At 39.3% G+C, this 24,639-nt stretch overlaps 4 protein-coding genes across 4 annotated transcripts; 2 read left to right on the top strand and 2 right to left on the bottom strand.

Annotated features, from left to right (window-relative positions):
• Positions 1 to 350: 350 nt before the first annotated feature.
• Positions 351 to 9,382, top strand: LOC120421655 (uncharacterized). The gene is made up of 5 exons (XM_052709902.1): positions 351 to 626; positions 795 to 1,162; positions 2,693 to 2,705; positions 8,525 to 8,683; positions 8,749 to 9,382. Exons 1-5 carry the CDS (start codon positions 618 to 620, stop codon positions 9,193 to 9,195), a joined length of 996 nt encoding a protein of 331 aa, XP_052565862.1. The 5' UTR covers positions 351 to 617; the 3' UTR covers positions 9,196 to 9,382.
• A 1,067-nt stretch (positions 9,383 to 10,449) lies between these two features.
• LOC120421656 (cuticle protein 8-like) lies at positions 10,450 to 10,913 on the bottom strand. The gene is made up of 2 exons (XM_039584889.2): positions 10,905 to 10,913; positions 10,450 to 10,829 (listed from the first exon to the last, which is right to left on the bottom strand). Exons 1-2 carry the CDS (start codon positions 10,911 to 10,913, stop codon positions 10,518 to 10,520), a joined length of 321 nt encoding a protein of 106 aa, XP_039440823.1. The 3' UTR covers positions 10,450 to 10,517.
• Positions 10,914 to 11,606: 693 nt separating this feature from the next.
• On the top strand, positions 11,607 to 12,294 carry LOC120421641 (cuticle protein 8-like). The gene is made up of 2 exons (XM_039584872.2): positions 11,607 to 11,672; positions 11,745 to 12,294. Exons 1-2 carry the CDS (start codon positions 11,664 to 11,666, stop codon positions 12,054 to 12,056), a joined length of 321 nt encoding a protein of 106 aa, XP_039440806.1. The 5' UTR covers positions 11,607 to 11,663; the 3' UTR covers positions 12,057 to 12,294.
• Positions 12,295 to 17,993: 5,699 nt separating this feature from the next.
• Positions 17,994 to 24,000, bottom strand: LOC120421657 (uncharacterized). Its single transcript, XM_052709901.1, has 4 exons — positions 23,872 to 24,000; positions 23,487 to 23,783; positions 18,601 to 18,720; positions 17,994 to 18,535 (listed from the first exon to the last, which is right to left on the bottom strand). Exons 1-4 carry the CDS (start codon positions 23,878 to 23,880, stop codon positions 18,089 to 18,091), a joined length of 873 nt encoding a protein of 290 aa, XP_052565861.1. The 5' UTR covers positions 23,881 to 24,000; the 3' UTR covers positions 17,994 to 18,088.
• Between the last annotated feature and the right edge of the window lie 639 nt (positions 24,001 to 24,639).

The raw sequence follows: 24,639 nt of genomic DNA, 5'->3' as shown, positions 1-24,639 counted from the left end.
TTCTTTGGGCATACCGAAGGCACCAAAAAAGTTTCAGTCGGATTAAAAAATACAAAAAAAAAAATCAAATGACTGAAATTTGAGAGAACTGATCAGCAGTATTCCTGACCCCTCTTCGATTTTATTGTAGCTTTGTCCTATGGAGTAATTTTAATTTCTAATCACGAATCCGAAGTCCATTTTTTGTATACATCTTGACGGTGAGGCGGTACGACCCTTTTCATTTTGAACATGCAAAAAAAAACGTGTTATTCAATAATTTTCAGCCTGAAAAGGAGATGGGATAGAAATTTGAAATGTTTTTCATATAATGCCATATTTTTAGGAGTCTCCCAACCGAACAATTAAATTAGGAATTGTTCTAGCGCACGAAGCCCTAGGTCGCGTGTCCACTTGACTTGGATCGGTATCGGGGTTTTAATTTAATAAATTCTACCGATTTCGAATGTTCTGCACGACTGGGTAGCGTGACCGCTAAAACTTTTGCCGTGGTGACCACAATGACTTATAAAAGCGACGGCGCATCAAAGCTGAACCATCATTCACCTCTGCGTTTTCACCAAAACCAAACCAAACCAAACCAGGCCGGGCCACCACACTTCTAACGAGCAAGCAAAATGTTCAAGGTGAGTTGCGCATCCTTACGAGCAGAGCTTCTTCTTTATGTTTTTTTTTTCGTACAGAGTTTGCCAATTAGATTTATTTGTTAGTTTTTAGTTTCGCTCAATTTTCAAAAAGTTGATCTAGTTAGAAAAAATGTTTCAATAATTTCTTAACCATTCTTCATCCGACAGGTTGCAATTGTTTTGTCGGTGGCAATGGCGGCGATCGTGTCCGCCCAATATTACGGTGGCGCCGGCCCCGAATCTTCCGGTCTCGGGAGTTATGGCTCCGGCGATGAACACAAGGACTACTACGCGTATCCCAAGTACAAGTACGAGTACGGCGTCAAGGATGGCCACACCGGAGATCACAAGAGCCAGTGGGAGGAGCGCGATGGGGATGTTGTCAAGGGCGGTTACACTCTGCATGAAGCTGACGGCACTGAGCGTGTGGTTGAGTACACATCCGATAAGCACAACGGTTTCCAGGCCGTGGTGAAGCGCGTCGGTCATGCCGATCATCCGCAGGTGTACGGTCACCAGGGTCAACAGCAGGGGTGGTGAGCAGAAACGGCTAGGATTTGATTTATTAGGACGTCATTGGCTGTGATATTATGACTATGAGAAAGTGAAGGGATGATTGTTTATTTATTATAATGTGCAATAAAAAGAGAATTGTTAAGCAAGGTTTTATCTGGATTATTGTTTCGGTTTTGCATTTCCGCATTCTATAGTAAAAAATATCCTACTTTTCTTCATTAAAAACACTATTGCTTAAAAAATGTATTCCCTATGTCAAGCAATTTTACATATTTAGTTTTTCGATACAATTTCCGATACGAATTTGCTTGCTGGTTACAACAAATTGGCATGTGAATATTCCTAAATTTGTATCTTGTTGAGGAATTTAATGTTTGATTTGGTATCCTCGGCAAAATTATCCACTTTTTATCGCTAAAAGTTAAATTTCAGAAAAAAATATTTTTTTATTTCGAGATTTTTTGATATGTTATAGGAGACTAAAAAGAGCTAAAATTTAGGATGGTGCAAAATCTGCTACCGGAATGATACCAAATTTAAAAATTATTTTTTGTATCCAGTTCAAAAATATTTTATGAAGGAAAAACACACCTGCACAAAATATTTTTAAAAGGCTGGAATTTTCGAACAATTTGTTTTGGATTTTGTTCATTGTTTTTTCTCACTGTCACTTAATTTGTTCTTATATTTAAATCACAATATCTCGAAAACGATTGGTCCAATTATCCATCTAAAAATAGAAACTGGTTAAATTGTTTTGTTCTTCTCTTATTTTTGACATTGAAAATCGAACCAATTGTAAATTAGCGAAAAATTATTTTTTTTCGGTACTGTACATCGAAATAAAAAAAAATTTAAGATTTTTCAATAAACTCAATCATGTCAAAAACTATTAAAGTTTTTTGTACAAGCCTAAGTAGACATTTATAAAACATTTTTCTCAAAAAAAAAAAAAAAATGATGTCGGTTTGAATGTTATTCTACCCGCTTTACATAAATTGACGTTAAATTACCTTTGAGAAGAGGTACATTTAACTATCTTTTTTGCATCCTTCCAAAATTAATCTTTTTTACTGTGTTAAAAACGGTGCACCTTGTACTAAAAAATGGAAGGTAATCAGCCCGGGAGCATATTGACAGCTCCCATACAAACTGAGCGTACCCCGTTTTGTCCCTAAGATCGCGGCCTTCGGTATTATCTAGCCAAATTTTTGAAAATGGCGAATAGTTTAAATAAATATAGTTTTTGCCTTGTTTTGGTTTAAAACTTCAAAATAAGCATTCTGGAATCATTTTCTTTAAAAACTTGTACGCCACGATCAAATATTAGTCTAGAACAGTTGAAGTGAGCGTGCCGCAAAAGCCGTCACGAAAAAAAAGATTCCTATGCATTAGTCTAGAACAGTTGAAGTGAGCGTGCCGCAAAAGCCGTCACGAAAAAAAAGTTTCCTGTGCAAATTTTGAGTTTCGTACTTGATGGGAGGAGTCCGACGAGGCCCACATGCCATCTTTCGGTGAATACGCGCAACTCACGAAAACTGTCATCTTAGGGTCCGGTTGAAGGTAATTTCCATAACCTACGATTTTAAAACAATTTTCAAATAAAAGCATTGGATATTTGAAACCATAGTATGAAAAAACTACACAGTAAAAAAATGTGTAAATTTTGAAGGTGTAAAAATCTCAGGTTTAATGTTACCTCTTTCATGATGTTATATCTCAATTTAGACTAAAAATATTAAAACGAAAAATGTGAATTAAAACACATTTATAATTGTTTACCATGATTTTGTTTAGTGTGTAGCTGTATAACATTTCACAGTAAAAAAGTAGTTATCAGCGAAGGAAGAATCTAAATCAAAAGAAATTCTTTTGACGCTCTTCAAGAGAAAAAATCGGCTATCCTCTCTCGCGCACTAAGAATCAGTAAAAGAAAACTGAAAAAAATCATCAACGGGTTATTCAGCGGAATTTCTATTTTATTACTACACTTGCAGATGTAATGTCACACGTCCAAAAATGATCTGTCACGGTTTGTAGATGAACAATGTTTGTAAACAAAACGAAATAAATCCTTTTAAATAGTGGTTACAATGAAAATCACAAAAAAATCATCCGCTGATTGATTTTTTCGAAAAGTTTGAGAGCGAGCAAACGAGCTTGCAGCTTCGTTCTTTCATCAAAACTTCCAAAAATATTGCAAGCAAGTTATAGAATAAATTCAGTTTTTTGAAGTCTAGGACTATTAATAAATATGCTGTAGAAAGAGCATGAGCATGAGCATGAGCATGAGAGATCACCCATGGTTGCCCCTCCGTTGCTGAACAGAACCGTAATATCCTTTCAGCACTACTGATCATTGGCTTCGACGATCTAGTGGTGTTTCCCTTATCAACAGCATGTATGAATGCGCTGAAAAGATAAAACACCATGATTGCCAAAGCTAGATCAGTTGCGAATAGGTAACAGTCATTGGCCACCAACGGCGCCCGCCATGTCAGTTTGTAGACCTCGAGTTTAAGGGACGGGAATGTTAGTTAGCGCAGGTTGCTACTAGGGCAGCTGATTTACTCTGTGCTTACACCCCACGAGCGCCAGGAACCTGAAAATTGGTTAGTAGGATAGGGTGTTTGGTCAGGATTCATCATAGAAGATGATGATGCGACCCAAAATCGAATGTTTTGTTTGGAGGGATGATGTATTATTCTCAAGGCAAGCAATCGGATGCTGCTGTTGAGACAATTCCCGTTTATATGTTGAATTTTATATCAACGGTTTGATCTTAGACAGCCGGCTGTGGAAAGATAAAACCAAAGCGATATGTAAAAAGAGGGTAAAGTATTAATCTCAGTGAGTGATTTGGAGCGAGCTACATAATTGATTATTTAATTAAACGTAAAGCGTACTATCGTGACAATCTGCGATGCGACATAAATGCTACATAACGGAAGGGAATCTATTGAAATCGCGAAATCGTTAAGAGATAATTGAAAACAAAGGCTATAATACCAAAAATATCTTTTATTTAACGATCGATCTTTAATCAAAAACGCGGCGATGACGAGATGTCTGTATTTAACGAATTTCATCTGTAATAAACTTAAAATTCTACAAACCCGACGGTCACGGCGAAACCGGCAGAATGCACAAAATCAATTGTCAAATCACGCAAACCGCCCGGAAGGAACACTCAAAAAATGAAAATAAAAATGCACGCACATATAAGGGGAGACAACAAACAAGTCGACGACGACGAAAATCAAGCGCGACGGACGCGACGCGAACCGGCAGTAGGCAAAGGTAAACATTTGATAGAGAAAGAAAATTAAGAAAATAGAAGAGCATTAAAGACTCGATTCTACACGAGATAGTTTCTTAAAAACAACTTTGTGAAAAATTATAATCAAAAGAAAAGAATTTTTTTTTAGCGGAGAAATTATTGTTAAATAGAAATTAAAAAGTGACGTAATAAATTGGGATGATTAGGGAGCGTTCTTTTATTACGTAACGCAAAACATCGGTTTTTAGACTCCCCCCTCGTAAAAAATTTCCATACAAATTTTAAAAATTTTGTATGGAGCGTAACACGACCTCCGACCCCCCCCAACTGCGTTACGTAATAAAAGAACCCTCCCTTAGCCAAGTATGAGCAAGCATGCCCGCATAGTCATGAACTATATAACTACTTTATGACAAATAGTTACTCAACTATTTATCAAATGGTCTCTACTATTCATTAAATTGTAACCCAACTATATATGTACGATATATCAAACCATTAATTCCATTCCCAAAATAGTTTTGGTCGATTTTACTATATGAGAAATTAGTTGTTAGGCAGAAAACTATATGAGGTTTTCATACATATGTAAATATTTTCATAAACTTGGATTTTACGTCAAATAGTCATTGCCCAAAAAATTGACTATTCCCTATATAGTTTCTGAAAAACTACTTTACCGACACTACTTTGCCGACACTTTAAAAAAGACCGCAAAAATGAACCCTACAATTGTTGTGATAACTACTTCGGATATAATCAAATTTGATTTTTAAGTTCTATCGATAGTTGGTGAATGTTTACCGCCATTATATGTGATGTTATTTACGTTGCTGCCGAACTGCTGCCGCCTTATCCGATTGATCTATATCTGTTGGTGGTTTTTCAGTGGTTTTGGTGACATGTTGTGTTAGAAGGGAGCAAGCTCGGGGGCAAGTATTTTTCGATAAGTCCAAGTAGTCCAAACAATTGACTCATTTTATAGTGAACAGTTACCATGTAGTACACATATTTTTGGTGTATGGTAAGAACAGCATGCCTACTTTTTCTGGAATAGTGAAAGTCAATTTCATTAGCCCTCGTAACATTTTTCTTCTTTTGGGGAGTTTTCTGATAATCTGAGGAGAAGTGGGGGTGTTGAAGGTTCTCTATCATCCAGAGGAATCGACTGTGATCAATTTACTTGATAAAAGTTGAAATTTTTGTACCAATCGTTTAACATATAGTTGGATTATATAACAAACTGTAATTGTACTCCATACTGTTGAAATATTGTTTGAACTATTTGGACTTATAGAAATTTTTAATTCAAAATAGAATGGTGTATAGTAATTTTACTTCATGTAAGTTGACAAATTATTTGGATTATACAAACTTATCGAAAAAAATGTGGCCGCCATCAATTGTGTTCTACTATAGCATTTATAGTAGGTTTTTAGTTCTTACAGGTTCTGACTATAAAAATCTAAAATCTGTGGAATTTTGCTATATTGTTCTCAATAAAGTTGATAAATTGTTTGAACTATTTGGACTTGTACATTTTTTCGTTGAGTCACGTTGTCTAAACAATCCGAACTGTTTAGTGTAAGGTTATTGTACCCCAAATAGTTCAAAAATAGTTAGAATCATTAGATTTACTTCAATAAAAACGTCATCATTTGACGATCAGTTTCGTTATGGTTTTGTATAGTGCCGTAACTATATGATAATGGTTAAGTATGTAGTAACTACATCTCTTTTAGTAGTAATATAGTTTGGACTATTCCCCCGATGGTTTTTGATTATGCGGGTGACCGGAGTTCTTTTATAACGTAGCGCAAAATTTAGTATTTTTGACCCCCCCTCCCCCCCCCCCCCCTTCGTAACAAATCGTAACAGATGAGCGATCCCCCCTACCCCCCTTGTAACGCGTAACGAAAGGTCTTTTTGCAAATTTTTATGAGTACTTATATGAAAATTTTGCGTTACGTAACAGCATTTTTCGTCACTCTCCCCTACCCAATTTTCGTAACATTTCGTAGCAGACACTGACACCCTACTACCCCCCGTTATTGCGTTACGTAATAAAAGAACGCTTCCTAACTTCGTATTAGTATAGAATACAATTAAAAGTTTATAGTAATAAGAAAAGAAGAAAATGATGAAGAAGAACATTAGCATTATGATTTAAATTACCACAACAGTTCCATTTTGCTCTCTTTTCACACACTTCCATACACACATACAGTCATTCACATCCACACACACACTGGGCTTTAAATGGAACAAACTCACCAGGAATAATGTTAATACAGCTGAGTCTGCAAAGACGGCTTCCAAGGCATTTGCAGACTTTTTCCTCATTGATGCAGATTTCCACATCAATGATTTGGCATCCACGAACACGCTGCAAAGCTCGCTAGAGAGAGCAAAAACTTCTCTCTCCAACCTCAGCAAGTCATGCTCCCGTCGACCGGAACCGCGCCAGCACCGCTTACAGCTCTCGGGTGCTCCTCCTTGCACCAATATTGAACCAACGTATACCAACAAAAGAAAAAGCTTCACCTATTTTCATTACCCCTGGCAGTGCGAAACTAATAAATATGCTGTATGCTGTAGAAAGAGCAGATAAAGAGATAGAAAGGTGTCTTCAACAAAGTTGATTAGAGTGGATAGCAATACAATACTGCCGAGGAAAGTATGACCCTTTCTAATCAGGGTTCAATTATAGTTAACAAAATTAATTAAATGTTTGAACACTCTAGTATTGACATGGCAGAAAGACGTACACTTTGATATTGAACACAAAACTTTATTTGAGACCAAAGCTTTGAAATGCTTAACCGAAGCAGTAATATTTTTTCCTACACAATCTTCATCGATCAAAAACGACCCCTAAATCTTAATCGATTTGACTAAAAATTTACACAGTTACTTATTTTTGCCTCATTTCATTTCAAATAGGTTATACAGATTCATCAGAAATAATGTGAAAAAAGTAACTTTTGAAAGAAAATATGCAATGAATGTAACGGCCTTTAAATACTGAACGAACTTTTTTTTTGTCGAAAACGAAGTTGACTTTATAGCTGTTGGCCACCATTGCTAGTACCAACCACTAGTGTCTTCCTTTTTATCTACAAGGACTTCGCCGCCCTGGGCTCCTAAGTGTATGAAAGTATGGCACGGAGCGACGGCGCCGAATACCCATATTTACACAAAGAATTTTAGAGCACCCGCCGCGGGATTCGAACCGGCGACCTCTGGATTGTGAGTCCAGTGCGCGTTCCGATTGATCCACACGGGCGGAATTCCATAAAATGTCATACAACATTCTTCTCAATTACTCTTCAGAGGTAAGACATCTTAATTTAACTTGTCCGTTTTAAAGCCAAATTTGTACTGGTTCTCAACAAAGACATTCAATTTATTTTTATAGCAGTAACCAACCTAGGTCTGATTCTACACGAATTATGAGTGGCCTGCTTCTTGGTCAGAACCCAGCTCGACGGCACTAATTTCACTCATGTTTCCTGCTAAATTCGTTACTGAAATGACCAATGGCTGCAAAACGCTGCTAGCTGGGGCACTAAAATTTAGCACATGTTCAGCAAGTACTCACGCGCGGTCCGTACACTCATCGTACTAAAGTTTAGCAGAACCTACCAACAAACGGCAATTTGCTTCACAATACTGTGCTCGGCTTGGAAGGGCTGTTTGGTGATTTGTTTTCGCTGTTTTTCATTCGTTTTCACATGTGTCTGATTTATCGCTTGAACGATTTTCACATATTTCAATTATTAATGTCGAAAAAATGACAAATGATCAGTTAATGTAACGCGATTAGGCTGCAATCATAAAATACACGCGTCCATGTGAGCTGAGCTTTGACATAAAAAAAGTTTTATGGTGATTTGCGAAAGCGCCACACTTTGTGAAATCTAGGTTTTAATAGGTTGGCTCGCGAAAAGTGTCACGTTGTCATGGAGAATTCCAACCGATGTTCATTATGCGCCACTGCTATAGCTGTTCGAGGGGTGGCTTCCACCCCAGAAGATCCCAGATCAAAACTCGGTTAAGCGTGATAGACGCAAGGGTTTCTAAATGCGGTGACCAAACCTAGAAGGTCGTTCTTTGGGTGAGCGCATTATGCTTAAAGAACATTTTAGGCATGACTAAAAGCTGGTGGTATAAATTAGCGTTCCGCTGCGCCAACAAATCACAGTTCTCATCTAGCATTCCAATCAAGTGGATCAAATACAGTTCCTCAACCATGTTTAAGGTAGAACGCGTTAGATTTGCCTACATACTAATTTTACTAATTCCTTCTCGAATTCCTTCTCACAGTTTGTCCTGGTTCTTGCCCTGGCGGTGGCCGTTTCCGCTCAGTGGGAAGGTGGCTTCGAGGGAGGCTACGGAGGTGAGCACAAGGATTACCACCATTCTCACCCCAAGTACAAGTTCGAGTATGGCGTGAAGGATCACAAGACCGGAGACCACAAGAGCCAGTGGGAGTCCCGGGATGGGGATGTCGTCAAGGGCGCTTACACGCTGCACGAGGCCGATGGAACCGAACGCATTGTGGAGTACTCGTCCGATAAGCACAACGGATTCCAGGCCCACGTCAAGCGGGTCGGACATGCCCATCACCCGCAGGTTTACGGACACCACGAGGGAGGTCACTACGGTGGAGAGTCGTCGTCCTTCGGAGGGTTCGGCAACGGTGGATATGGCCATGGGCACGGACATGCCAGCAGCTACGCCAACAACAACTTGTACTCCCACCATCATTGAAGTGTCACCGGATGATCTCTTGATAGTTTAATGCTTCTGAATCTATCGCTCCGTCCTCAGCTTTTCTTTGTAAATATGTTTGTTTTTATTTTCCTTATGATTTCACAAACTGTAAATACAAAAAAAATTGTTCTCCAAAAACAAACTTCATTTGTCTTCTTCAAATCAACATTTCATGCTTTCTGATAGTATGTTTGGCAGGATAATGATTTGGTCCTATTTTCATCTACACATTTTCACTACTTATGCAACTTATTTTGCAAAACTTCAGAGTGAAACCTATTTGCTACCCATCATGATATTAATTACTTCATTTCAGAAATTTGAAATCGCTTTCTGAGATTTTTTGAAAGTCCATCGAATTTGGGAAAAAAAATCATATTTTCAGAGTTGTTAATTTTGGTTAAAATGAAAAGTTTCTCATTTGTCTTTTTTTAACGCTGCACTCCATAAAAAGGAAAACGATAGAAATTGCGTTATCTTGCGAATTATTGTTGTTTTAATCAGCCAAACCAAAACGGATTTCGAAGCAATTCTTTTAGTGTCCGGGTACATATTTCAAAGTGTTTTGGATCTAATCAGTTCAACATATCGTCGCTTGTGTACTATCTTGTGACACGTCCTATCTTTTTACAGCAGCCGTGTCACAAAAAGCACACAAGTGACGATATATAGAATCCACAAAAATCAATTCTGTCACAGCTATAGTTTTAAAGAAATGATTTTCAATATTAGTATGCGCAAAATTGGTCAATGGAACAGTATGAAAAAATACAGATTAACTATTTTTTCTAGCAACTTTATTTATAGAAACGTGGTACAAGTTCACACCAACTCAAATTTTGTATGGAACTGTACTGCCAAGCCTTTTAAATTGTGTGGATGAGCTAATGATGCAAAGATATGTTTTGGTCATAAAAAAGTTATACAATTTCAAATTTAATCAAAAATATTGTACACATGTATGTAGCCTTGATTCTAATTCCAACCCAATATGCAATTCCATGGTACAATTTTATGACCCGTTTCTTGTATTTAGAACTCTTTATTTGTGGTTAAGAATTTCGTGAACGCTTGTACACGATTTATTAAACTGATTTTTCTCCGTGTAGTGATGTGACATATAAAATGGTAAAACAACCGATTTCATTTAATTGGATAAATATATGTTATAATCAACAACATCTATTAACAATAACAATACAATATCACATTCGCGTTACATGCAGCAGCAAATGTTCCAATCTTGCAGTCAAGTGTTCTCTCGTATTTTTAATGCGTGCCTCTTCCGGTTGTTTGGTTCCGATTCCTAAATCCACCACTTAGTGATGTCCATGGACGGTCTTGACCACGGCCTCGAATCCGTTGTGGTCATCGGCCTTGTAGTCCACGATGCGGTGGGTTCCATCGGCCTCATCCAGGGTGTACTGTCCCTTGACGACATCTCCGTCCCGGGACTCCCACTGGGTCTTGTGGTCTCCGGTGTGGGCATCCTTGACGCCGTACTCGAACTTGTACTTGGGGTGGGCGTTGTAGTCCTCGTCGTGGTGGGCAGCGGCCTTTGGCGCTCCTTGCTCTCCTCCGTAGTACTGGGCAGAGGCAACAATGGTCAGGCAGGCAACGAGGGTGATGATCTGGAAAGGGAAAGAAGAAGAAGCAGTTTTGAATTAGTTAGTTTGGAATGCTTGTTAACATTATGATTATATTACTTTGAACATTTTTCCGGCTGGTTGAAGCTGATGAAGCTGTTAGAATGTGTGCTGATGAGGATGTACTGCTCAACTGATACTTTCAAGCAGTATGGTTTGATGTATTTATACCCCCCGCGGGCTGGGAGAGATGATTTACCATGCCATGCTTTGGTCGATGACGGTACGATCCACCTATAGAAGAATTTGACTGGCCGGGCAATTTAAATACCTGCAGGTTAATGATTTCACTAAACGACTTTTTTTGTATTTTTTTATTTGGATGAAACTTGTTCATTCTCTATGCTCCTATGTTTTTCTCTTCAAGTCACCCTACAATTCTGCGGACTGGTCATATTCCTCAATCTTTAAAATTTTGTCCAAGATAAAAAAAACTGGAACAGAACACCATTATCAAGATACAGATTGACGATTATTCACATGCCAATTAAGTTTGATTTTTTAATGAAGAGTTTATCTGTAATCCTGTATTTTGGAAATAAAAACAGCAGCAATCTCTCTTCATACTGTGCTCGTAGTCAATTTTTTCGCAAAACCTCATCGCTGGCAATGTCCACAAGAGATCGTACACCGGCCGGTCAAATTCTTCCATAGGTGGATCGTACCGTCATCGACCAAAAGATGGCATGGTCAATCATCTCTCCCAGCCCGCGGGGGGTATAAATACATCAAACCATACTGCTTGAAAGTATCAGTTGAGCAGTACATCCTCATCAGCACACATTCTAACAGCTTCATCAGCTTCAACCAGCCGGAAAAATGTTCAAAGTAATATAATCATAATGTTAACAAGCATTCCAAACTAACTAATTCAAAACTGCTTCTTCTTCCACTTTCCAGATCATCGCCCTCGTTGCCTGCCTGGCCGTTGTTGCATCTGCCCAGTACTACGGAGGAGAGCACGGAGCGCCAAAGGCCGCTGCCCACCACGACGAGGACTACAACGCCCACCCCAAGTACAAGTTCGAGTACGGCGTCAAGGATGCCCACACCGGAGACCACAAGACCCAGTGGGAGTCCCGGGACGGAGATGTCGTCAAGGGACAGTACACCCTGGATGAGGCCGATGGAACCCACCGCATCGTGGACTACAAGGCCGATGACCACAACGGATTCGAGGCCGTGGTCAAGACCGTCCATGGACATCACTAAGTGGTGGATTTAGGAATCGGAACCAAACAACCGGAAGAGGCACGCATTAAAAATACGAGAGAACACTTGACTGCAAGATTGGAACATTTGCTGCTGCATGTAACGCGAATGTGATATTGTAATTGTTGATAGATGTTGTTAAACTTTACATAAATTTATCCAATTAAATGAAATCGGTTGTTTTACCATTTCATATACCACACCACTACACGAAGAAAAATCAGTTCAATAAATCGTGAACAAGCGTTCATGAAATTCTGAACCACAAATAAAGAGTTCAAAATGCAAGAAACGGGTCATAAAATTGTACCATGGAATTGCATATTGGGTTGGCATTTGAACCAAGCATGTAGGTTTGTACAATATTTTGATTAAATTTAAAATTGAATATGACACATTCTCCGGCAATGTACACCTTAGGATGAAATTTTGAAAAGCGTGTATGAGCTATTTGGATATTTTTCCTCGATTCTAGACTACTTGAAGCTTCAAAAATCATGGTTTTCATTAATTGATCATTTGAATATCATTTTGAACAAGTTGGTTAAGTTATGCATCAATTCGTGATTTAATCATCGTTTTAAAACATTTTTCTAAAAACTCCTGGTTTTCAGCGAAATAAAATCCAAAAATTGTTCTTTTGATTGCATTTTGTAGGTTTTTAGTTGTACTAAACGGAAATGTCATGGGTTTGCAGTTTATCTTAAGTTAAGTATTTTTTTCAAACTAGTGTAAGGTGTAAGTTTACCATTTTATTGCGTTGCAACGTCACGAAAAAGGGACATTTGTTTATGTCAACAAAAAACTAAACATTCAATCATTTTGATATTTCGGATGCTCTTTGTACTTGGAAAGAGCTTTCAAATGCAACCTAGAGCGACTTAATTGGTTGTCTAGATCCAAAGTTACAACAGGTTTAAGTTTGCGTTGCAACGTCACGAAAATTTAAATCATATTGGTCAAATGGCAAAAAGGTGTATGCGTAGTTGGTTGTTGAAGATAAAAGTGTACTAAATATTATATATTTGTTATATAATGTTTCCGAGCATATTTACAGAAGAATTGTACATGGGTCATTCACAAATTCCGTCACTAAAGTTTGTATGAAACTCGAAAAAAAAAAGTATTTTATGAAACTTGTTGAACAAATCAAAATAGACCGATGTTCACAAGGGGGAAAAATCTAAAACTTTCAAAAAAATAATCACGTGGTTACTGGATGGCCTCTTTATGATAAACTGATTTACGTGATGGTTCATTCTAATACAACGCAACGATTTTTTTTTATCTCACACCCTTATGTAAGTCAAATTACAGTGAAATTCATTAAACAATAAAAATCACGTGATTTGATTGTTTTTTTTACAAACTTTTGTCACTCTGTTGTTGGACGAACCCTTACTTAAATAAGTTGTATGCAACGTTTAGATGTTCGCAGTATAAAATGTTATGTTGTGCAGGTAAACAGTTTTATTATTTCCTCAAACTTATTTTAAAAAGCACAAAAGTCGACAAAATAAGTTACGTTGTTTGCAGATCACCCCTTAGGGGCCATGAACAAACGATATGGGCACTTTATTTATAAATTTCATCTCTCCTGAAATCTTGAAGCTCCTTACCTCCTTTCTAAAACTTCCACGTGTTTTGTAAATTGTCCAAAGCCATTACAATATTAAGGGAGCGTTCTTGCATTACGTAACAAAACATTTATATTTTTAGACCCCCTCCACCCCCTGGTAATACATTTCTGATACACTTTTTTTTTGTATAAATCCTTGTACCCTTCCCCCTCCCCCTTGATATTACGCCGTTACGTAATGCATGGACGTCCCGTAACATGAATAGAGGACGGGAAAGGGGGGGGGGGGGTTTGTCCTTCGTGATAATGAAATAATACAAAAAAAATATTTTGAAAACGCTTTGGAAAACTTAGTAAATCATACTGCTACTGTGAAAGCGGTAATGGGGGGGGGGGGGGTCTAATGGGCGGGCCAATCAATTCACATGTCCTTGTACTACAGTTAAACCTCGTATAAGAGCGCCTCGCATATGCAACTTTGCATATACGAGTCATTCCACCTGATTCGATTTTGTCGCAAGAGTTGCATATGCGAGGTACAGGGCTTATGGGATTTTGGCTATATGGGAGACATAGGCTATATTTTTATAAAAAATCATCTAAACTATACAAATTTATAGTGTTTTGGAATCGTTATGAAGTCAGCTATACAGCTACACCAAATTTACATGGTTTACGATGTTCTAGATCATCCGAAACTTCGTCAAGTTAAGGCCTATGTGTTCAACGCCGTACAAGTATGAGGTAGGCGATTTGACTGTGGTTTTTGACCACAGATCATATCCGGATAGCCTCAGGGAGGTTCAGGGACTAGTCTACCGATATGTGGAGATGTTCTGGGTATTCTATAGAGTCCCGGGAGTTACGACCGACGGGTCTACCGCCGTAACAAAGCAGAGGTCGATGGGTTTTGACCTTAGATAATATCCAGATAGCCTCAGGGAGGTTCAGGGACTAGTCTACCGATATGTGGTGATGTTCTGGGTCTTCTGTAGAGTCCAGCGAGGTACGTCCGATGGGTCTACCGCCGTAACACGGCAGAGGTCGGTGTTTTTTGACCTCAGATCATATCCAGATAGCCTCAGGGAGGTTCAGGGACTAGTCTACCGATATGTGGAAATGTTCTGGGTCTTCTGTGGAGTCCCGAGAGCTACGCCTGAAGGGTCTACCGCCGTAACAAGGCAGAGGTCGGTGGTTTTTGACCACAGATCATATCCGGATAGCCTCACGGAGGTTCAGGGACTAGTCTACCGATATGTGGTGATGTTTTGGGTCTCCTGTAAAGTCCCGGGAGTTACGGCCGATGGGTCTACCACCGTAACAAGATAGAGGTCGGAAGTTTTCGACCTCAGATCATATTCAGATAGCCTCAGGGTGGTTCAGGGACTAGTCTACCGATGTGTGGTAATATTCTGGGTCTTCTGTAGAGTCTCGGGAGTAACGGTCAATGGGTCTACAGCCGTAACTAGTCTACCGATGTGTGGTGATGTTCTGGGTGTTTTTTAAGATTTCGGGAGCTACGGCCGTTGGGTCTACCACCGTAACAAGATAAAAGTCGGAGGTTTTTGACCTCAGATCATATCCGGATAGCCTCAGGGAGGTTCTGGGGCTAGTCTACCGATGTGATAGGTCTTTTGTAAGATCCCGGGAGTTACGGCCGATGGGTCTACCGCCGTAACAAGATATAGGTCTGTGGTTTTTGATCTCAGATCATATCCGAATAGCCTCAGGGCCGTTACTTCCGGGACTCTACAGAAGACCCAAAAGATCATAACACATCGGTAGACTAGTCCCTGAACCGTCCTGAGGCTATCCTGATATGATCTAAGATCAAAATCCAGTGACCTCTGCCTTATTTCGGTGGTAGACCCATTGACCGTAACTCCTGGGACTCTACAGAAGACCCAGAACATCACCACACATCGGTAGACTAGTCCCTTAATCTCCCTGAGGCTATCTGGATATGATCTTAGGTCAAAATCCACCGACCTCTGCCATGCTACGGCGGTAGACCCATTGACCGTAATTCCCGGGACTCTACAGAAGACCCAGAACATCACCACATATCGGTAGACTAGTCCACGAACCTTCCTGAGGCTATCCGGAAATGATCTGAGGTCAAAATCCACCGACTTCTGCCTTGTTACGGCGGTAGACCCGTCGGTCGTAACTCCCGGGGCTCTATAGAAGACCCAGAACATCTCCACATATCGGTAGACTAGTCCCTGAACCTCCCTGAGTCTATCTGGATATGATCTAAGGTCAAAAACCATCGACCTCAGCCTTGTTACGGCGGTAGACACTTCAGGCGTAGCTCCCGGGACTCCACAGAAGACCCAGAACATTTCCAAATATCGGTAGACTGGTCCCTGAACCTCCCTGAGGCTATCTGGATATAATCTGAGGTCAAAAAAATCTGACCTCTATCTTCTTACGGTGGTTGACCCATCGGCCGTAACTCCCGGGAATCTACAGGAGACCTAGAACATCACCACATATCGGTAGACTAGTCCCTGAACCTCCGTGAGGCTATCCGGATATGATCTGTGGTCAAAAACCACCGACCTCTGCCTTGTTACGGCGGTAGACCCTTCAGGCGTAGCTCTCGGGACTCCACAGAAGACCCAGAACATCACCACATATCGGTAGACTAGTCCCTGAACCTCCCTGAGGCTATCTGGATATGATCTGAGGTCAAAAAACACCGACCTCTGCCGTGTTACGGCGGTAGACCCATCGGTCGTACCTCCCGGGACTCTACAGAAGACCCAGAACATCACCACATACCGGTAGACTAGTCCCTGAACCTCCCTGAGGCTATCCGGATATGATCTGAGGTCTAAAACTACCGACCTCTGCCGTGTTACGGCGGTAGACCCATCGGACGTACCTTCAGGGACTCTACAGAAGACCCAGAACATCACCACATATCGGTAGACTAGTCCCTGAACCTCCCTGAGGTTATCCGGATATGACCTGTGGTCAAAACCACAGTCAAATCGCCTACCTCATACTTGTACGGCGTTGAACACATAGGCCTTAACTTGACGAAGTTTCGGATGACCTAGAACATCGTAAACCATGTAAATTTGGTGTAGCTGTAAAGCTGACATCATAACGATTCCAAAACACTATAAATTTGTATAGTTTAGTTGATTTTTTATAAAAATATAGCCCATGTCTCCCATATAGCCAAAATCCCATAAGCCCTGTACCTCGCATATGCGTGCTTCGCATAAGAAACCCCCATATGAGGTGCATATGCGAGGTTTAACTGTATCTCTTAATGTCTTATAATCAAATCTTAACCTACAGTTGTTCAGCCTAACAAAAACTATGATTTATTTTGAAACTAAAATTTCGTGACGTTGCAACGCATGTAAGTGGTATTTAAAAATCGAGGTTTAATTTTTTCGTAAAACTAATGATTGCATTAGATTTGTTGGCCAATTTTACACTAAAAACGGAAGAAGAACTCCAAATTTGCCATTAAACAGAGCAGAGTTAATGGCGAAACATGAATTGGGTCAGGGTTGAGAAAAAGTCACGCGTTGCAACGTCACGCTACATATTCCCCTCTCAAAAATAGAATATTTGCTCAAAATAATGTTTCAACATTGTTTCTTATAGTAAATTTAATGTACTTTCCGAAACTGTAATAACATATGTACCTTTTCAATGTAATTTTTTAGTTATAGCCGAAATACTGAAAAAAGAAAAGTCAAAGCGTTGCAACGTCACGGCGGAATGTGTCATATCTTTTTTTATGACCAAAACATATCTTTGCCCATTAGCTCATCCACACAGTTTAAAAGGCTTGGCAGAACAGCTCTATGCAAAATTTGAGTTGATGTGAACTTGTACCACGTTTCTATAAATTAAGGTGCTAGAAAAAAATAATTAATCTGTATTTTTTTCATACTGTTTCATTGGCCAATTTTGCGCATACATATATATTATAAATATATATTAAAAATCATTTCTTCAAAACTATAGCTGTGACAGAATTGATTTTTGTGGATTCTATATATCGTCACTTGTGTGCTTTTTTGTGACACGTCTGCTGTAAAAAGATAGGACGTGTCACAAGATAGTACACAAGCGACGATTGTCTCAGAAAGCGATTTCAAATTTCTGAAATGAAGTCATTAATATCATGATGGGTAGCAAATAGATTTCATTCTGAAGTTTTGCAAAATAAGTTGCATAAGTAGTGAAAATGTGTAGATGAAAATAGGACCAAATCATTATCCTGCCAAACATACTATCAGAAAGCATGAAATGTTGATTTGAAGAAGACAAATGAAGTTTGTTTTTGGAGAACAATATTTTTTGTATTTACAGTTTGTGAAATCATAAGGAAAATAAAAACAAACATATTTACAAAGAAAAGCTGAGGACGGAGCGATAGATTCAGAAGCATTAAACTATCAAGAGATCATCCGGTGACACTTTAATGATGGTGGGAGTACAAGTTGTTGTTGGCGTAGCTGCTGGCATGTCCGTGCCCATGGCCATATCCACCGTTGCCGAACCCTCCGAAGGACGACGACTCTCCACCGTAGTGACCTCCCTCGTGGTGTCCGTAAACCTGCGGGTGATGGGCATGTCCGACCCGCTTGACATGGGCCTGGAATCCGTTGTGCTTATCGGACGAGTACTCCACAATGCGTTTGGTTCCATCGGCCTCGTGCAGCGTGTAAGCACCCTTGACGACATCCCCATCCCGGGACTCCCACTGGCTCTTGTGGTCTCCGGTCTTGTGATCCTTCACGCCATACTCGAACTTGTACTTGGGGTGAGAATGGTGGTAATCCTTGTGCTCACCTCCGTAGCCTCCCTCGAAGCCACCTTCCCACTGAGCGGAAACGGCCACCGCCAGGGCAAGAACCAGGACAAACTGGGAGAAGGAATTCGAGAAGGAATTAGTAAAATTAGTATGTAGGCAAATCAAACGCGCTCTACCTTAAACATGGTTGAGGAACTGTATTTGATCCACTTGATTGAAAGCCTAGATGAGAACTGTGATTTGTTGGCGCAGCGGAACGCTAATTTATACAATAGCATTATTCCGACGAACTGCTTCTACTAAAAGCATATTAGGTTGCGACAATAGTGGTTAAGAAACCGTTTAAATTAATTAGTGAAACGCGCCACCTCTTAATGTGAATTTGCTAGTACCATGCGATGTGCGAAAGTTCCGTTTTAGTCAAATCTTAGAAACCGCGTTTGGCTGTTCTATGCCGTAGAAGAGCGTGGTTTATGATCAAGGTTGATGGGTGGTTTGGCTGAATAGCGTCTAATTTGTTTGTGTTTAGGAGTGCTTACCAAAATAAGATTATTTATTAAAAATAGTCTAGTGCTTCTAACGTGTGTCTTCCTTCCCCATGACCGTTACAATGACATTTACAACAATAGAAGAAGCACATTCGGGGTTTTTTTTGCCGAAAACCAAAATAAGATCATATCGTCAGCTGTGTGCTATCTTGTGACATAGACCATTTTGGTCGAAAATGAGTTAATGATGACGTTTTGCTATACTTAACAAACACTACAAGATGCTTTAACCCGATTTTGGAAACTCGCTTCCGTTTCCCGGCTATCGCAATACACACTTGTGACATAGACATCAAAATGATCGTGCCCACTCGTGACACGTCATGCATGTTGTTGGAAAATGTGGATTTTTTTTTGTTTTTCACAAATTTATATTGATACACATTTTCTGAAACCAATGCAATCTTTTGTTTTTGAAAATATACTGATTAAGTCGGTTAATCTATTGATTTATAAGTCTATTTTAGTTTGTATGGGAATTCTGTGCTCACTTGTGACACGTAGTACAATTTTACTTTCGAAACACACTTGCGACACGTGCTTTTCAGATTTTTGATTACATAATTTACTGTATCTTTTGACCAAATAAGTTGAAACTTGATGCATTTGTTAAGCGATAGTATACGAACCGATTGCTTCAAAAAGTTTGGCTCTATCATTCTTAGTATTGAATTTATTCACCAACAAACTTCAAAAATCGATTTTCTCGAAAAGTACTAAATGGTCGTTGTCACAAAATAGCACACAACTGACGATATGTTGATCTCGCCGAAGCTGTAGTTTCTTCGATGAAACAGTGTTGTCATACTTGAAAACAAAATTTTCGAAGCATTATTTTTTCAACTGGGATATATAATTTACCTCATACTACATTTTTTTATATACAAAACCACAAATTCTTGGTATTTTTAAATATGAAATAGTTTTGAGGTTGGACCAGAACTGCCGTTTTACGGCGATATGATGTATACGCCATTTTGGACATTTTCAATTTTATTGCACAGTCTGATAAAGAATCTTAAAAGCTACCTCCTGACGAAAGAATTTTTCAAAAAACTGCTCTGGGGGCCATTTTATTAAGCAAACAAACAATGATGTATACGCCAATTTTACTCATCATGATGTATGTATACATTGAGAATTGCTAGAAGTCAAATTCAATTCTGTTTGAATGTTCAATTCTGTTTGAATATTGATTTAAAGTTTTGGGACCAAATCAAGACTTGGCAATATTTTCTTACATTATTTCGATTTAATTCTTAGGGGACGTCCAATAGGCGTCATCCATAAAGTACGTCACGTTCTGTGGGAAGAGGGGGGTTTTGAGTAAGCGTGACATTGCGTGTTAAAAGCATAGGGAAATCGTGACAAAGGGGGGTGGAGTAAATTTTGGCTAATTTTAATGTGACGTACTTAATGGATGACACCTTATCCACATCCACGTAGATACTTTTTTGAAAATTCTAAACCCACCCACCTCCCTTGTGGACAATTGTTCATGCAAAAAAATGTGTTTATGGAGCGTAGACAATCGCTAAGGGAGCGTTCTTTTATTACGTAACGCAAAAAAACGGATTTTTAGACCCCCTCCCCCACTAGTAACAAAATTTCCATACAAATTTTAAAAATTTTGTATGGAGCGTAACACGGCCTCCAACCCCCCCTCCCCCCAACTGTGTTACGTAATAAAAGAACGCTCCCTAATACCCTCCCCCTCCCCTAAAGTATCCACGTGGACAATGTATTAAGGGATCCGCTCAGCTGTCAAAATAGCTGGCACAAAAAATATAGCCAGCCTAGTAGCCAGCTTTGATCAAGCAATGTATACATACATCATTGGGAAGTAAAAGTAGTGATTTTTTATTGCTATTTTTTCGGCCAAATGATGTTTGTGGTTTAAAATCGTAGAGAATAGGAAAAAAACAAGAAATTTTGTAGGGGCCACATTTTTATTGTACTTTTTAACAGTTTCTACAGAGCAGACCTTAAATTAGTCATTTTAAATTGAAAAAATGAACAAAAACAGAAAATCGTGTCTACAGCAAAATCACCTCGATGGCGTATACATCATATCGCCGTAAAACGGCAGAGAAGAAGACTTACTTTTACAAACATGGCCGCCGCATGGCCAACCAGGAATGATACCTTTCAAAGCCTTAAACAAATTCAGCAAAAAGTGTCACAAAATGCTATGTTTATTATTACAGATATGCTTTTATAAAAAAGGGACCATTCATAAACCACGTAACACATTTTTGAAATCTCAGACCCCCCCCCCCCGTTCCCCTTTCGTGGACAATTCATGATAATATTTATTTTCCCAAGTTTCACGTCTTTTTCCTTCCTGTGATCCAAAAATACATTTTTAATTTGGGTTTTGCAATGAAATTTTTAGTTCCAATAAGTTATATTTTTTTGCTTTCTAGTTTTTTGAGAAAATTTTGACGAGGTTGGAAGACTTCAAATAAAATCTACGTTTACCTTGTATGGTCTAAGCATTTTAATACAAAATTACCGTTATATGTTTTTTTTCTTCCTTGCCCCCTTTTTTGATCCAAGCCAGAAACGATGTAACAAAACATAAACTATAATTTGTAATGATTTTTGGTACTTAAAACATCATATAAAGAGTATTTTCAGAGTATTGCTTTTTGAAAAGAGTTCATCAAACCATAAAATCATTTCCTCAGATTTGAAGATATTATGGAAATTTGCAAAAAAAGAATCAATGATGCGATCTATGTCATTAAGTCCATGTTAAGTGCAAGTCGAATAAAAAAAACGTGATTTGGAAAGTTTGTTAACAATTCTGCAGACAAATTAATTAACTCTGTTGTTTTTTACACATATGTATTAGATCTTGAATTAATCTATTATGTTAAAATAGCTATATTTGTTCAAACAAATTCACTAAGACCGAGGAGGCGTTTTATTTTTTAGAATTTATTTTTGAAGGGCTGTTTCTCGGCGTTGGTTTGGTTTAGTTTGAGACTTTTTTTCTGTTTGAGTATCAAGACACGGAATCCTGATTACAAGGACTATTGTATCATGCTACCCATTTTTACTGTTATTTTAAAAGCATTTCCAGATCTATAACAGAGTTCCTATTGAGAGGAAAAGTGCTGTTCCATCCAGATGCTGTAAACTCCATTCCTTGTGCCTTGTGCGCTTTGTATCGCTAGAACCGCGGTGAAAATTTTTTCGTGTCATTTTTCAAGCTCTTCCCAGCAGCTATTATTTGCCGCGCGGGGTCTTGTAAAGACAATTGTCTTTTTGCGGCGCTACTCTTGCGGTGTTTCCTTTGCTCTGATCTGGACAATGCGACTGGACTGCAGTGCAATACCGATCGGCTGAGCATTATTTACATGCGAAGACACGAGGAAAGTATTTTGGGAAGAGGCGCAAAGGAATATCCCATGATCGATCACATAGGGACGTGGCGTTACATCGTGCTGCCATCTGGTTTTTTTAAGTGCAAGAGTGGAAAAGTGCTGAGTCATCGTCTAAAAATAGACGGCTTCCCATCTCACCCAGCAAAATGAAGTCGATAAAGTAGTCGGTTTCGATGTGAAAAATTGGAAAATGCGGTTTAAAAATAGCGACGCCATCCCCCTATGCTTGAAGAGCACGTGAAGCAACCGTTTTATATTTAGGCGGTTGCTGCTACCTCTGAACTTAAACCTAAGGCTGTCACCCTGAGAAGAACCCATGACTTTCCGCTTATGAGGCGAAACCCGTAACCATTCGGCCACAGGAGGTTGGCAAGTTGAGTTTCCAAACTGCGAATAAACAATATTGGAAGGCATTTGAGGGTTGATAATTGATTTTTAATGAACTCCTTAATCAATTTCCCATACAATGCAACTAGATGAAAATCTTCTGGTCAAATAGTTGAAAAGTTACGAGTAAACGAATAAAATCGTCAAAAAAGAGGGGGGTGCCAATGAAACAGGGATGGTCCAATCGGCCCCAAACTTCGGATTTCTTTTAACTATCGATAGATGAACGTTCTTTCCAAATTTGCTCGAAATCGGTGAAGATCGAGTTATTTTAAAACAATCCTTTTTTTTCTTAGTAACAAATTTATCATTACAGCAGGTACAATTGTGTTTTAAAGCGAGTTGCAACATCAAGGAAAAACTGCAATGATCTGGCTTGTAACAGCAACAAAAACAATGTAAGACAATCAAGTTATTTGGTTGTGTATATACTTGTGTAAACATCTTGTTATTGCTGTTCAACACCAACAAATGATTAAAATCGAGTCGTGTTGTTATTAAGCCCAACATTTCAATTAATGCCAGATGTGTCTAGTTTTTGGGAATGGTTATCATCACCTTGAACGAAATTGAGAAATTCTCTTACAATTTCATGCCACCATTTCAATAAATAAAACACAACTTTTTCAGGTTGACTCAGACGCTGTTTAATGTTCAGTCATTATAATTTCTTTTCCATTTGTTCGCTAGCAGTAGTGCATGTACACGGTACACAAGGTCAGTTCACCCTCCTTAATGGTGCTGGTCAATGTTGGCGTAGCTCTCTCCGTGGGGGTGGGCGGCGTGTCCCATACGCTGGACATGGGCCTGGAATCCAGCCTTGTGGTCCGAGGCGTAGTCCACCACGCGGTGAGTTCCATCGGCCTCATCCAGGGTGTACTGTCCCTTGACGACATCTCCATCGCGACTCTCCCACTGGCTCTTGTGGTCGTGGGTCTTGGAGTCCTTTACTCCGTACTCGTACTTGTACTTGGGGTGGGCGTCCTCGTAGGCAGCGGCGATGACGGCCATGCAGGCAACCAGGGCGAAGATCTGTTAGTGGGAATTTGAGGTAAAGATTAGAAAATTTCAAAAGGTGGGTGATTCTAAGCGATTTATTGTTAATTTTAGCTAATAATACCTTGAACATCTTGAAGTTGGGTTGATTTGTTCTGCTGAGTTGCTGAAGCTGTACTGATGATGATGCAGAATTTGACCAGAATATTTATACACACGGCGCCAACTCCGCAACTCAACTGTGAGCTTTCTTCTCATCACTTGGACGCATCATCATGTGGCGCGAAGGTGGTAGTCACCATTTGATGGTCATATGAAAATTTCGGTGGGCATTTTTCATTTGATGGCGTGCCACACTATGCAAAGCTGGGTATAGCAAGCAGCAGGCAGAGTGGGTCAGGTGGGAGATTTTCTTTTTTATTTTTCGTAAAGCAATTTTCATGCTACACCGTATAATGGTGATTGGCGGTGGCAATTGACCGTCATTTGCACTTTTGGGTGCTGCAAAGGTCAGTGCTAATGTGGGCAACACACTCTCTCTCTTTCTATCGGGGTGACGAAGCGAAATGGGTGAGTCATGGTAAGATTGTTGGGACATCCTAGGAAATAGCTTATGGAAAGATTGAGGAACTTTCTTGCGAGAGCATGCTCTTGTTTTGTAAGGTAGTTTGACAAGGTCAACAAGAAATAGTACACAGTGGTCCAGATCGCAAAATTAAGTGGAAAATTGTGAAGTTTTGGAGCTTTGGTGTCTTCAGAAGAGTTATTACAAATGGAAAGGGGCAACTTTTTGTTTGGTTGAAAATTAGGGTGGTTCACGATAAGGGTAATTTGAAAATCAAACTTTTATAATTTTTATTTTTTGACAGGTCAATTAGGAAGTAAAAGGTCA

This window comes from Culex pipiens, chromosome 3 (assembly GCF_016801865.2).
Source record: "Culex pipiens pallens isolate TS chromosome 3, TS_CPP_V2, whole genome shotgun sequence".
NCBI lineage: Eukaryota > Metazoa > Arthropoda > Insecta > Diptera > Culicidae > Culex > Culex pipiens.
The sequence above is the reverse complement of the archived record's forward strand: the minus strand, read 5'-3'. Positions and strand labels throughout refer to the sequence as shown.